Consider the following 12934-nt stretch of genomic DNA (forward strand, 5'->3'; position numbering starts at 1 on the left):
CCTCCTCACCCCATCTGATGATACCTGGGGTGAGGCATCATTAAACTGGGAGCAGCCTTCCCCCTGGGCTGCTCCATGCTGAAATTTGTTCCATTGGTTGCAGCATCTGTCAGTGGAGGACTGCCCCTTTAACTAGAGAGCCTCCAGCTGACAGATCGTACTGCGCATGCGCAGCCCGCCCGACGCGCAGACCAGCAGCGAGGACCCCGGAGGAGCAGGTAATTGATTCCTATTAGTGTGTTGCCTGCTACGATCGCGCGGGCAACCCACTAATTTCACCGAGCGTGTTGACCATGCTCCCGAAACCCAACCCGCCGGAAACCCGCAGGCCTGGTAACATCGAGCCCACTATCTCTATACAACAACAACAACTTGCATTTATATAGCACCTTTAACGTAGTAAAACGTCCCAAGATACTTCACAAAGTGATTATCAAGCAAAATTTGACACCTTGGTCAAAGAGGCATGTTTTAAGGAGTGTCTCAAAAGGAGGAGAGAGAGAGAGATAGAGGGGCGAAGAGGCCCAGGGAAGGAATTCCAGAGCTTAGGGCCCAGGCAGCTGAAGGCACGGCTGCCAATGGTGGAGCGATGAAAATCGGGGAATGCACACGATGGACTGGTTTTGTTCCAGTGTGGAACAAAGCAATGAGAAATGGCACTTACTTGTTAGAATAGTTCTTCTCTTACACTGCTGCTCAACCCCTCCTTGTTTCTTTCCAGAGATGGTGAATGGCATCTCAAATACAAACCGCTGAATATTGTGACTTTTCTCAAAATCTGTTTTCCTGTCCAGCAATTCCTTCTCGTCGAGGTATGGAGTTACATACGTGACTTGAATGTAGGCATATTTCGAGTCCAAGTCTTTTGGATTGACCTGTTCCGAAAGAAAATAACTTCATCAGAGGACATTGGAGCAAATACAATCCGTAGTGCAATGTCAAGGATAAAAGTTAACATTTTGGCAGAGGAACAAATTTCTCCCAACTTCAAAAAAAGAGATATGTAGTCCACTGGTTGTAAAGCACTTTGGGACATTGTGATAAAAAACACATGATACATATCGCTTTTTATTGGATTAAACACACACACACAAAAACTAAACCCATTCAGACTGTTATTATGATCAAAAATACATGAATGTAGGCGATAGTTAAAAATATTTTATAATCTTAAACGATAGCCCATGTTGGACAAAGTATTTGCAGCCCTCATGCGTTCCAGAAGTGTTGAAGTTTTGGAAACTCCCATGGGGCCACCTGCAGAATTTCTTAAGGAAAGCAATAAATCACGCAACCAACAAGTTGTGCAAAGTAAGCAATAAAGAAGTGCTTACAAACGAGCAGAATTGCCAAAAAGCGACAGACATTTTATCATTCTGCTGTCCTCACCTTTCCATCATCATAGATCATTCTGACATTCTCCGAGCCAAACTTGTCCGAATAGAGTTTCAGAAGTCTTTGGGAGATCTCAGACAGCTGGGTCAGTTTTGGTTCTTTATAAATATATTCCTTTCCGTCCTCATCCTCGAAGAACCCCTGTTAAAAATGACGTTACATCGGTCAGGTGGCACGTGATAAGCAGAATTGAGACCTGATGAACAAGTGTCGAATCAAAAGCTTGAAAAGACAAACCAAAGCAACGGAAAGATTCTCCAAATTTCCCCAAGTGCGCCACGAAAGTCAATTAACTACTGGTTTCAAACAATTTTGGAGGGAAGTTAGATTCGTGGTTGCAGATCCAAAACGGTGACCATCTCCAGCTGCATGTTACAAGGATTCGAACTAGCCAATGCCACAAAGCCAAATAATGTTTACTTATTAAATATTTATAGTATTTGTTTTTACAGGCAGATCTGACTTGGGGAGAAGAATCTGGGTCTCATTTTTATTTCAAAGTGACAATAAATGAGAGTTTGGTGCCCGTTCCACACAGCAACAGTTGGAACTGCTTTTCAGGTTCGCAAAGCTTGGTCAGAAGGGCTGATGTACTGAATTATTTTACATATCGGAGATATGATTTTGCAGCCGAATTAAAAAGGCTTGATTTTTAAAAAAAAATATGGATTGTGAAAACAAAGTCAATTTTTGCTATGGAGTGGCATATTTCATTGGCCATGAAAATTTGAGGTTAATTCTTCCCATTTCTCTTAAGTGAAGAAAGGGTTGTAAAATTGTAGATGTTGTACAATGTCTGAGATTTTAATAACATGGCTTTACAAGGATTGGCATTTGGATTGAAGCATCGTTTCTTCGAACAACAAGCAAGGCTTTTGATAACCTGCACATAGCTGCCACTCCTATAATGCTCACAATACCTCAGTAAGTATTTCCCCTCAAAAGCAGTCCATGTTGTCGGCCTCAAAGCGTTTCTGGATTCTGTCTAGCTTCAGGTCACATTCAGGGCCTGATTTATAAAAATCACTAAAAGCGCAGAGGATAGGCACAGACAGAAAAAGTAACTGTTGTGCAAAAATGGATGCAGTAGGTGGAAATAAACCAGTCTTAATGTAGAAAGATAATTACGATATATAATTGGATGCAGCAGGTATCATTCCAGTAATAGAATATAATGGGTGATGTAGAAGAGTTCTATGAAGAGTACGGATGGTGCGTACTTCTGATAGACTGACAGAAACTACCCACATCAAACCAGAGTGCCTTTAATGCAATGAGGTTTACTGCATTACTTGTGATACCATCATTGAATTACCTCCACATCTCTCTCATTGTCTGTAAACTGGTATTGCTATAAAGGTTATAAAAAACAAAAGAACAAAATGATAATTACATTTATTCCTAGCAGTTGCACTAGAGGCAATGACCTAAAACTAAAGAACACGCCAGGCCTAATGACAAAAAGATATATCAAACTACACAATGTTTCGGTGAGTTTTAAGGCTACATGTACTATAATTCTTTTGAATGGACCGGTGATTTATTACAATGGAAAGTGGACTGCAGAGTCAGCCAAATATTTCCACTTGTCTACATGCAAAACCATGTACAAAGCAAGGCAGTGTATGGTATTCTTAAACAGGACCTCCACCTCCACAGTTAACCTTACGATTATGATTGCAAAGCAGATGATTTCAGAAGCAAAATGAGCATGTCACACCAAGGAATATCAAGTGCTCACACAGCTTACTGCAAAAAACTTACCGCTGCCTTTAAGAGGGGAAAAGAGTGGAAAGAATGTATTAGTGCAATGCTGCAACTGGACTTCAATGCTATGAATAGCAAGGCATTTAATAAACAAAACATTTCATCACAATTTAAAATAAAATTGGTGTTTGTTAATCAACATTCCAAAAATGTTTACGATTTAAATCAAGAATGGCATTTTTTTTTGTTAGCTCTTTCGAATAAAATCCATCTCATTTTCATTTGGCATTTAACTTTCTGCAGAAAAATACATAACTAATGCTCTTTCGTGACTCACACGTTGCTCCAATTTTAATTGCTAACACCCATAAGAAATCGGGCTGCGAGTATTTTGAAGGTTGCCAGGGAGTATTAACAAAAAAAATATTACCTATAGAATCGCACAGCACAGAAGGAGGCTATTCGGCCCATCGTGCCTGCTCTTTGAAACTGCTATCCAATTAGTCCCACTCCCCCGCTCTTTCCCCTTCAAGTATTTATCCAATTCCCTTTTGAAAGTTACTACTGAATCTGCTTCCACCGCCCTTTCAGGCAGCGCATTCCAGATCCTAACAACTCGCTGTGTAAAAAAAAATTCTCCTCATCCTCCCTCTGTTCTTTTTGCCAATTACCTTAAATCTGTGTCCTCTGGTTACCGACCCTCCTGCCACTGGAAACAGTTCCTCCTTACGTACTCTATCAAAACTTCAAAAAGTTTTATCAAAACTCTATCAAAACTATTAATGCTTTTAGAAGGACAAATCAGTCCACACTGCACACTTTACTGCAGTAAAGTCTAACTTGCAAATCAAGGTTAGTACAGACATTAAACAGAAATCAGATATTTACCTGCCCGAAAAAGGCTACTCGAAAGTAGGTGCCTAGAAGCCGTTTTCCAGTCTGGATAACCTCAGCAATTTTTTTGTAAGCTTGATGAAGAGTTTCGTAGAGATGGGCCAGTTTCTGCAAGATATAGAAGAGAAAGTCTCATTACGTTTCCCCTCCCACAAATTCATTCAGCAAACTTTCAATACATTAAACAAACAGCTACTTTTGGGCGCATTCTTTGATTTGAAGAGTATTATTGATATACAGAGGATTTTACAGCACAGAAACAGGCCATTCGGTCCAACAGGTCTATGCTGGTGTTTATGAGCCTCCTCCCACCCCTCTTCATCTCACCCTAACAACATATCCTTCTATTCCTTTCTCCCTCATGTGCTTATCCAGCTTCCCCTTAAATGCATCTGTGCTATTCGCCTCAACTACTCCTTGTGGGAGCGAGTTCCACATTCTCACTACTCTCTGGGTAAAGAAGTTTCTCCTGAATTCCTTACTGGATTTATTAGTGACTCTCTTATATTTATGTCCCCAAGTTTTGGATTAATCCAGAAGTTGAAACATCTTCTCTACGTCTACCCTATCAAACCCCTTCATAAGACCTCCATCAGGTCACCCCTCCGCCTTTGCTTTTCTAGAGATTACAGCCCCAGACTTTCCTAATAGTTGTACCCTCTCAGCTCTGATATCAACCTTGTAAATCTTTTCTTTTGCACTTTCTCCAGTTTTAAAACAACATTGAGGTTATCTGGCTTCAGTACACTAATTGTTGGTTAGATTGCATTAGTCTGACCTGCTCAACATGTAAAATCTATTTATTTGTTCGATATCCCAGTAGCTTTTGAGAGGTCTAAACGTCACTTACCTCAAATTCCCGCCTTTTCTCATAAACAGGAATAATTAACTTGTAGACATTAGAAATAAGTTCGTAACGTTCAGCTTTCCAGAGTCCATCAGCACACTGTTCCAGCAACTCCATCAGCACATCCTGTTCAAACACCAGTATTAGCAAGCAAGGCACCAATTTTTAAATTAAACAATTACCACTCATAGACTCTTACCAGCATCAAAGGAGGCCATTCGACCCATCGTGCCTGTGCCGGCTCTTTGAAAGAGCTATCCAATTAGTCCCACTCCCCTCTTTGCCCGTAGCCCTGCCAATTTTCTCCCCTTGAAGTATTTATTCAATTCCCTTTTGAAAGTTACTATTGAATCTGCTTCCACCGCCCTTTCAGGCAACGAATTCCAGATCGTAACAACTCGCTGAGTAAAAATATTTCTCCTCATCTCACCTCTGGCTCGTTTGCCAATTTACCTTAAATCTGTGTCCTCTGATTACCGACCCTTCTCCCACTGGAAACAGTTTCTCCTTATTTATTCTATCCACAACATGATGTTTTAAAGTTTTAACATTCCACTCTGCAAAAGATGTTCAGAATCCGAATGTGCACACCCGTTAACACACTTCTGACTGCTCACAACTTTCAGATCATCGCACACTAAGCGGACCGAAGGCAAGACAGATTTGTTAAACATCAGATTCTTGCATGGAGTTCGAATCCTCCAGAGTTTGGGTGTCAGGAGTGTGTGATTCACAAACTCCCCCGAGAAACTGGTTCCAAGTTGTGGCAAAAGTTTAAAACAATACAATACAGAAAAAAAAAATCTACTAATTAGGTTGTATCAGCTACAAACGCACTTGCGTACTATTTTCACCCAGTATCCTCGTACAAAACTAGTCCATGTTGCTGTACTGTTTCACTCAGATCATTTTAAAACTGCACCAATCGCAATACACACACTAATAAATGGCATTAACCCTTAAGCGTGCAAATTCTTATATTGCCCAGATACAATTGGGCTGCCAATGCTTTAAAAACACAAACATTTACTTATGGAAAGATGTGCATTTTTTATTGCACCTTATCCCATCGCTTGAAAATGTCCCAAAGCATTTCACAGTACAGTCAGCCATTTTGTACACAGCATGATCCAACAGCAGCAATGGGACCAATCATCAGTCACGATGTTGGTGGTCACCTAAACCACCGAAACCAATGATCGGGAGCTCAGTGTAATGCCTGATCTGAAGGACAGTGCGCCACTCTCTCAATTACTGAATTAATAGTCAGCCTACGTCATACGCTCCTGTCCAGGAGGGCAGCTCAAAATCTTCTGACTCGGAGACAAGAACACGAGTAACCAAACCAGAGAAAGTATTTTGAACTTTGAAAAATTAGGAGAGAAAAGGTACAGAATAGGTAAGTACAAATAATCAAGATAAGGATTGAGGAAAACGGAGGGAGAATGGGAATGGGGAAGACTCCCTGCCTGGCTTTACACCGCCACCCTGCACCACCCAAACTGCCACGGTGGTGGTGTGGTCCTGATCACCAAATCACACCTTGGACTCTTCCCCCCCCCCCCACTCCTCTGGTACCTTCTCCTTGGAACATTTCACCTCGTTCCACTCCCCTCGCCTCTCCTTTGAAATCCCCCTTTTCTACTACTGTTCCAAATCCCACCCCAAGTGACTCACCAAGATATCCTCCCTCAGCTGAGTGGCTCCTCGTCGATAATTTCAATCTCCATCTCAGCTCCTTTTACCTTCTTTCCTCTGATTTCACTGCCCTCCTGCCGCTAATTCTTTCAAATCCACATTCTCTCTCTGGGTTGAAGAGTGTGAGATAGGGGCCAGAGAGAGTGAGACGGCAGATCGGCACGCGGGAAGGACAGCATGGTGGGTGAGTGAGAGGGAGAGACAGAGAGTGAGAGAGAGAGACAGAGAGTGAGAGAGAGAGACAGAGAGTGAGAGAGAGAGACAGAGAGTGAGAGAGAGAGACAGAGAGTGAGAGAGAGTGACAGAGAGTGAGAGAGAGTGACAGAGAGTGAGAGAGAGTGAGAGAGAGAGACAGAGAGTGAGAGAGACAGAGAGTGAGAGAGAGAGACAGAGAGTGAGAGAGAGAGACAGAGAGTGAGAGAGAGTGACAGAGAGTGAGAGAGAGAGACAGAGAGTGAGAGAGAGAGACAGAGAGTGAGAGAGAGAGACAGAGAGTGAGAGAGAGTGACAGAGAGTGAGAGAGAGTGACAGAGAGTGAGAGAGAGAGACAGAGAGTGAGAGAGAGAGACAGAGAGTGAGAGAGAGTGACAGAGAGTGAGAGTGACAGAGAGTGAGAGTGACAGAGTGAGAGTGACAGAGAGTGAGAGTGACAGAGAGTGAGAGTGACAGAGAGTGAGAGTGACAGAGAGTGAGAGTGACAGAGTGAGAGTGACAGAGAGTGAGAGTGACAGAGAGTGAGAGTGACAGAGAGTGAGAGTGACAGAGAGTGAGAGTGACAGAGAGTGAGAGTGACAGAGAGTGAGAGTGACAGAGAGTGAGAGTGACAGAGAGTGAGAGTGACAGAGACAGTGAGAGTGACAGAGACAGTGAGAGAGACAGGGAGTGAGAGTGAGAGAGACAGGGAGTGAGAGTGAGAGAGACAGGGAGTGAGAGTGAGAGAGACAGAGAGTGAGAGTGAGAGTGAGAGTGAGAGTGAGAGTGAGAGTGAGAGTGAGAGTGAGAGAGACAGAGAGAGAGAGACAGAGAGTGAGAGAGACAGAGAGTGAGAGAGACAGTGAGAGTGAGAGAGAGAGTGAGAGAGTGAGACAGAGAGTGAGAGAGACAGAGAGTGAGAGTGAGAGAGACAGAGAGTGAGAGTGAGAGAGACAGAGAGTGAGCGTGAGAGAGACAGAGAGTGAGCGTGAGAGAGACAGAGAGTGAGCGTGAGAGAGACAGAGAGTGAGAGTGAGACAGAGAGTGAGAGAGTGAGCCAGAGAGTGAGCCAGGGAGTGAGAGAGTGAGCCAGGGAGTGAGAGAGTGAGCCAGGGAGTGAGAGAGTGAGCCAGGGAGTGAGAGAGTGAGCCAGGGAGTGAGAGAGTGAGCCAGGGAGTGAGAGAGTGAGCCAGGGAGTGAGAGAGTGAGCCAGGGAGTGAGAGAGTGAGCCAGGGAGTGAGAGAGTGAGCCAGGGAGTGAGAGAGTGAGCCAGGGAGTGAGAGAGTGAGCCAGGGAGTGAGAGAGTGAGCCAGGGAGTGAGGGAGTGAGCCAGGGAGTGAGGGAGTGAGCCAGGGAGTGAGACAGAGAGTGAGACAGAGAGTGAGACGGGGACGGGGTAAGAGAGAGAAGCCTTTTATTCTGCACATTTGCTGCCATGGGTACCTTTAGCTATATGGTGCCAAAGATCAAACTTTTGGTGGGCTTTGCCTTAAACGCAGGGTAAGTACAAAACTAATATATTCACTCAAAATGAGATTAGGAATAAATTGTTTTTTCCCCCATCTCACAAAGTACCAGCTAAGCAGAATAAACTCCCCGCTAAAGTAGTTATCATTGTACTAATTAACAACTTGAAAATAAATTGATGAGCAGCTGGTTTGGAATGAGATTGAAGGGTAAAAGGCTAAGTACAGCAGGAGCTGGTGGCTCCTTAATTCTTGGAACAACAGGACTATCATGATAAAGAGCGCTGTCTGCCAAGCATGATTAATGAATGTGAGCCGCAATGTGTGATAGGCATGGTGGGATTTACTTTATTTACCTCTTTTCTGGGGCAGGGGAAAAAAAACCAAAGAAAGAAAGAAATTGATTGTACAAACAGAACGTGCCCGGGTTGTGCTGGACTGGATGCATGCTCCTTTTCTCGTTCCGTGCTTTATGTTCTAGTGCTGTCACTCCTATGAATTTCCTGCTATCACGCAGATAAGTTATACTTAAGAGATTGCAGTTCAAAGTGGAAGACGTACACTAGTTATCAACAGCCAATACATAAACGCCATGTACTTTATCCCCGGTGTCCTGGCTGATATTTATCCCTCAACCAACATCACTAAAAACAGATTATCTGGTCATTATCACATTGCTGTTTGTGGGATCTTGCTGTGCGCAAATTGGCTGCCGTGTTTCCTACATCGCAACAGTGACTACTCTTCAAGAAGTACTTCATTGGCTGTAAAGCGCTTTGGGACATCCTGAGCTCACGAAAGGCCCAACAGCAAGGTCCCACAAACAGCAATGTGATAATGATCACATAATCTGTTTTAGTGATGTTGGTTGAGGGATAAATATTGGCCAGGACACCGGGGAGAACTCCCCTTCTCTTCTTCAAAACAGCGCAGTGGGATCTTTCACCTCCACCTGGGAGGGCAGACGGGGCCTCGGTTTAACATCTCACCTGAAAGACGGCATCTCCGACAGTGCAGCACTCCCTCAGTACTGCACTGGCAGCGTCAGCCTGGATTTTGTGCTCAAGTCTCTGTGGTGGGACTCGAACCCACGACCTTCTGACACTTTGTAGAACCATTTTAAAAGAAATCTGCATTTAAATCAATTTGGTAATGTTGCACCACTAACACACAGCGTTAGTGCAACTGCATTAGTGCATAATGCAGCAGCACCATTTTGTTTAGTGCAAGGCACCCCCAAAATAAAATAAAAATCTGTAAAGTAAGCTTACAGTGCCATAAAGCAAAGTTCCACCTGCAATAAAATCTGAATATAAAATAAAACGGTGTTGTAATTATAAATACCACACAATCAGTAGCCGTGTTACAGCAACAGGCAGTTTAACAAACAAAAATAAGTATCACAAGCAATAAATGTGCACTCAGCAATAAATTCCTAAGCTATTAAATAAAGATTGCAAAGTTTTCAGGATTAATGCAATCCAATGCTGAAAAACAAACATACTGCCAGTCACCTGACTTGGGTAGAAAACAATAAAGAAATAAGTCCAAGAATCAAATGTTTGCAAAGTTACTTCACGGTTTGTATTCCAATACAATACTGAAAAATGCCCCATAAGAATCCAATCAGCACCCTAGGTTTTGGAAATCAAATGGAAGGAAAGAATTTAAAAATATTAACATTTTTCCCTCCCTCTTTTTGCTTTTCCAATTTCCTGCATCCATTCCTTAAGCCAGTAACCCTCATCCATACTTTCGTTACCGCCAGACTCAACTATTCCAATGCTCTCTTGGCCAGCCTGTCATTGTCCACCCTCTGTAAACTTCAGCTCATCCATAATTCTGCTGCCCGTGTCCTAACTCGCACCAAGTCCCGTTCATCCAACAACTTGCATTTATATGGCTCATCTAAGGTGGTAAAATGTCCCAAGGCGCTTCACAGGAGCGATTATCTGACAAAATCTGACACTGGGACACATAAGGAGATATTAGGACAGGTGACCAAAAGCTTGGTCAAAGAGGTAGGTTTTAAGGAGCGTCTTAAAAAGGAGAGGTACGTTTAGGGAGGGAATTCCAGAGCTTAGGGCCTGGACAGCTGAAGGCACGGCCGCCAATGGAGAGATGAAAATCGGGGATGCGCAAGAGACCAGAATTGGAGAAGCGCAGAGATCTCGGAGGGCTGTAGGGCTGGAGGAAGTTACAGAGGTAGGGACGGGCGAGGCCATGGAAGGATTTGAAAACAAGGGTGAGAATTTTAAAATTGAGGTGTTCCCGGACGGGGAGCCAATTTAGGTCAGCGAGCACAGGGGGGGGGGTGATGGGTGATCGGGACTCGGTGGGAGTTAGGATACAGGCAGCAGAGTTTTGGATGAGCTCAAGTTTACGGAGGGTGCAAGGTGGGAGGCCGGCCAGGAGAGCACTGGAATAGTCAAGCCTAGAGGTAACAAAGGCATGGGTGAGGGTTTCAGCAGTAGATGAGCTGAGGCAGGGATGGAGACGGGCGATGTTACGGAGGTGGATGTCGGCGGTCTTGGGATTGGTGAAGATATGGGATCAGCAGCTCAGAGTCAAATAGGACCACACATCTGATCACTTCCAGTAACTCTAATTTGTCCAGTGTCCATTTCTTCCGACCTTTCTCAACAGTCTTTGCTTCCCCCCCCCTCCCCCCCCGTTAAGGTGATATTATGGAAAACATTTTAAAAATGTTTTAAGAACAATTCACAGTGAGTACAAACTGCTAAAAATGTGGAGAGCCGGAACAAGAGTGAAATGCAATGTTGGAGGCATTTAGCTTATCAAAGAATCATTGGGTGCATTATCGTTATGATTATAGCTCTATAAAAAGCCTAAAGCCAATGAGCTGGAAAACACTTTCTTGACAACGAGAAAAGTATATATTCCCTCTAATTATCTCATCCGCAAGGCAGTAACTCGTCATGGGGATTGACTCACCGAACAGCAATGGAGAATCATGCGTGCAAAGTGAGAGGCCATTCTACTGCGGTGTCCATCACACCCGAGCCCCATCTAGTCCTCACCAAGTTACATCGAAACTACAGCACAGAATCAGGCCATTCGGCCCAACTGGTCTATGCCGGTGCTTATGCTTCACACGAGCCTCCTCCCTCCCTACTTCATCTCACCCTATCAGCATATCCTTCTATTCCTTTCTCCCTCATGTGTTTATCCGGCTTCCCCTTAAATGCATCTACACTATTTGCCTCAACTACTCCTTGTGATAGCGAGTTCCACATTCTCACCACTCTCTGGGTAAAGAAGTTTGTCCTGAATTCCCTATTGGATTTATTAGTGATTATCTTATATTTATGACCTTTAGTTTGGACTCCCTTACACGTGGAAACATTTTCTCCACGTCCACCCTATCAAACCCTTTCATTATCTTAAAGACCTCTATCGGGTTCACCCCTCAGCCTTCTCTTTTCTGGAGAAAAGAGCCCCAGCCTGTTCAGCCTTTCTTGATAAGTATACCCTCTGTGTTCTGATATTATCCTTGTGAATCTTTTTTGCACCCTCTCCAATGCCCCTATATCCTTTCTATAATATGGAGACCAGAACAGTGCACAATACTCCAAAGTGTGGTCTAACCAAGGTTCTATACAAGATTAACATAACTTCTTTGCGTTTCAATTCTATCCCTCTAAAAACAAACCCCAGTGCTTGGTTTGCCTTTTTTATGGAACTTATTAACGTGTGTCGCTACGTTTAATGATTTGTGTATCTGTACCCCCAGATCCCTCTCCTCCTATTCAGACTCTTATTGTCCAAGCAGTGTGTGGCCTCCTTATTCTTTGTACCAAAATGCACCACCCCACACTTATCAATATTGAAATTCATTTGCCAATTACACGCCCATTTTGCAAGTTTAGTTGCCAGCGCGAAGTGCTTGATCGTCATTACGAGCACGGGGCTTAGCAGATCACCCTCATCCCTAGTCTGCGGAATGCTTGAGCTATCGAATAGCCCATTGCTGCCTCAGGAGACGCCAATGACTAAACCTGAGCAAAAATGCTAATTATGAGTAATTACAGGACAACTGTGCAAACACATGTTCTACTACAGCAAGCAAAATTTTAATTATGTACACTCTGATCATATCAATGATTAACTATTGGTACATACTGATAAAAGGTTGATAGTCCATCTCAGAGGCAATTTGTGTTTTTAAAACTACTGATAAGAATATATTGAAGTTGCAATTTTTACTTATCACCCTGGAGTTTGCTTACAATGTACTTTCTGCATTTATTGATAATGGGAAAGATATCACGCCAGTCAGTATCGGAGCTATAATGCTGCAGTGCCAGGGTGCAACAGTGCAGCACCGAGGGAGTACTAAACTGTCGGAGGTCCCATCTTTCCAATGAGACATTAAACCGAGGCCCTCTCTGCCCTCTCAGGTGGACGCAAAAGATCCCACGGCACTTTTCGAAGAGCAGAGGAGCTCTCCCCGGTGTCCTGGCCGATATTTATCCCTCAACCAACATCACAAAACACAGATTATCTGGCGACTATCACATTGCTGTTTGTGGGATCTTGCTGTGTGCAAATTGGCTGCCGCGTTTCCTACATCACAACAGTGGTTACACCTCAAAAAGTGCATAATTGGCTGTAAAGCGATTTGGGCTGTCCTGAGGTCGTGAAAGGCGCTATATAAATGCAAGTCTTTCATTCTTTTACAGAACCGTATTGTCCGTAAATATGAAGTGAAAGG

General features: G+C 43.6%; 1 protein-coding gene across 4 annotated transcripts in view; it reads right to left on the reverse strand.

Moving 5' to 3' along the window:
- Positions 1-12934, reverse strand: part of LOC137323127 (dedicator of cytokinesis protein 9-like) — a 260881-nt gene that overhangs the window by 22593 nt on the left and 225354 nt on the right. For all 4 annotated transcript variants that reach the window (XM_067986588.1, XM_067986585.1, XM_067986586.1 and 1 more), the window contains exons 46-49: positions 4847-4969; positions 3991-4104; positions 1390-1536; positions 665-875 (exon numbers count right to left, since the gene is read on the reverse strand). In XM_067986588.1, coding sequence (XP_067842689.1) covers positions 665-875; positions 1390-1536; positions 3991-4104; positions 4847-4969 — 595 coding nt within the window. The remainder of the gene's footprint in view (positions 1-664; positions 876-1389; positions 1537-3990; positions 4105-4846; positions 4970-12934) is intronic.

The sequence above is a fragment of the Heptranchias perlo genome, chromosome 6 (assembly GCF_035084215.1).
Source record: "Heptranchias perlo isolate sHepPer1 chromosome 6, sHepPer1.hap1, whole genome shotgun sequence".
NCBI lineage: Eukaryota > Metazoa > Chordata > Chondrichthyes > Hexanchiformes > Hexanchidae > Heptranchias > Heptranchias perlo.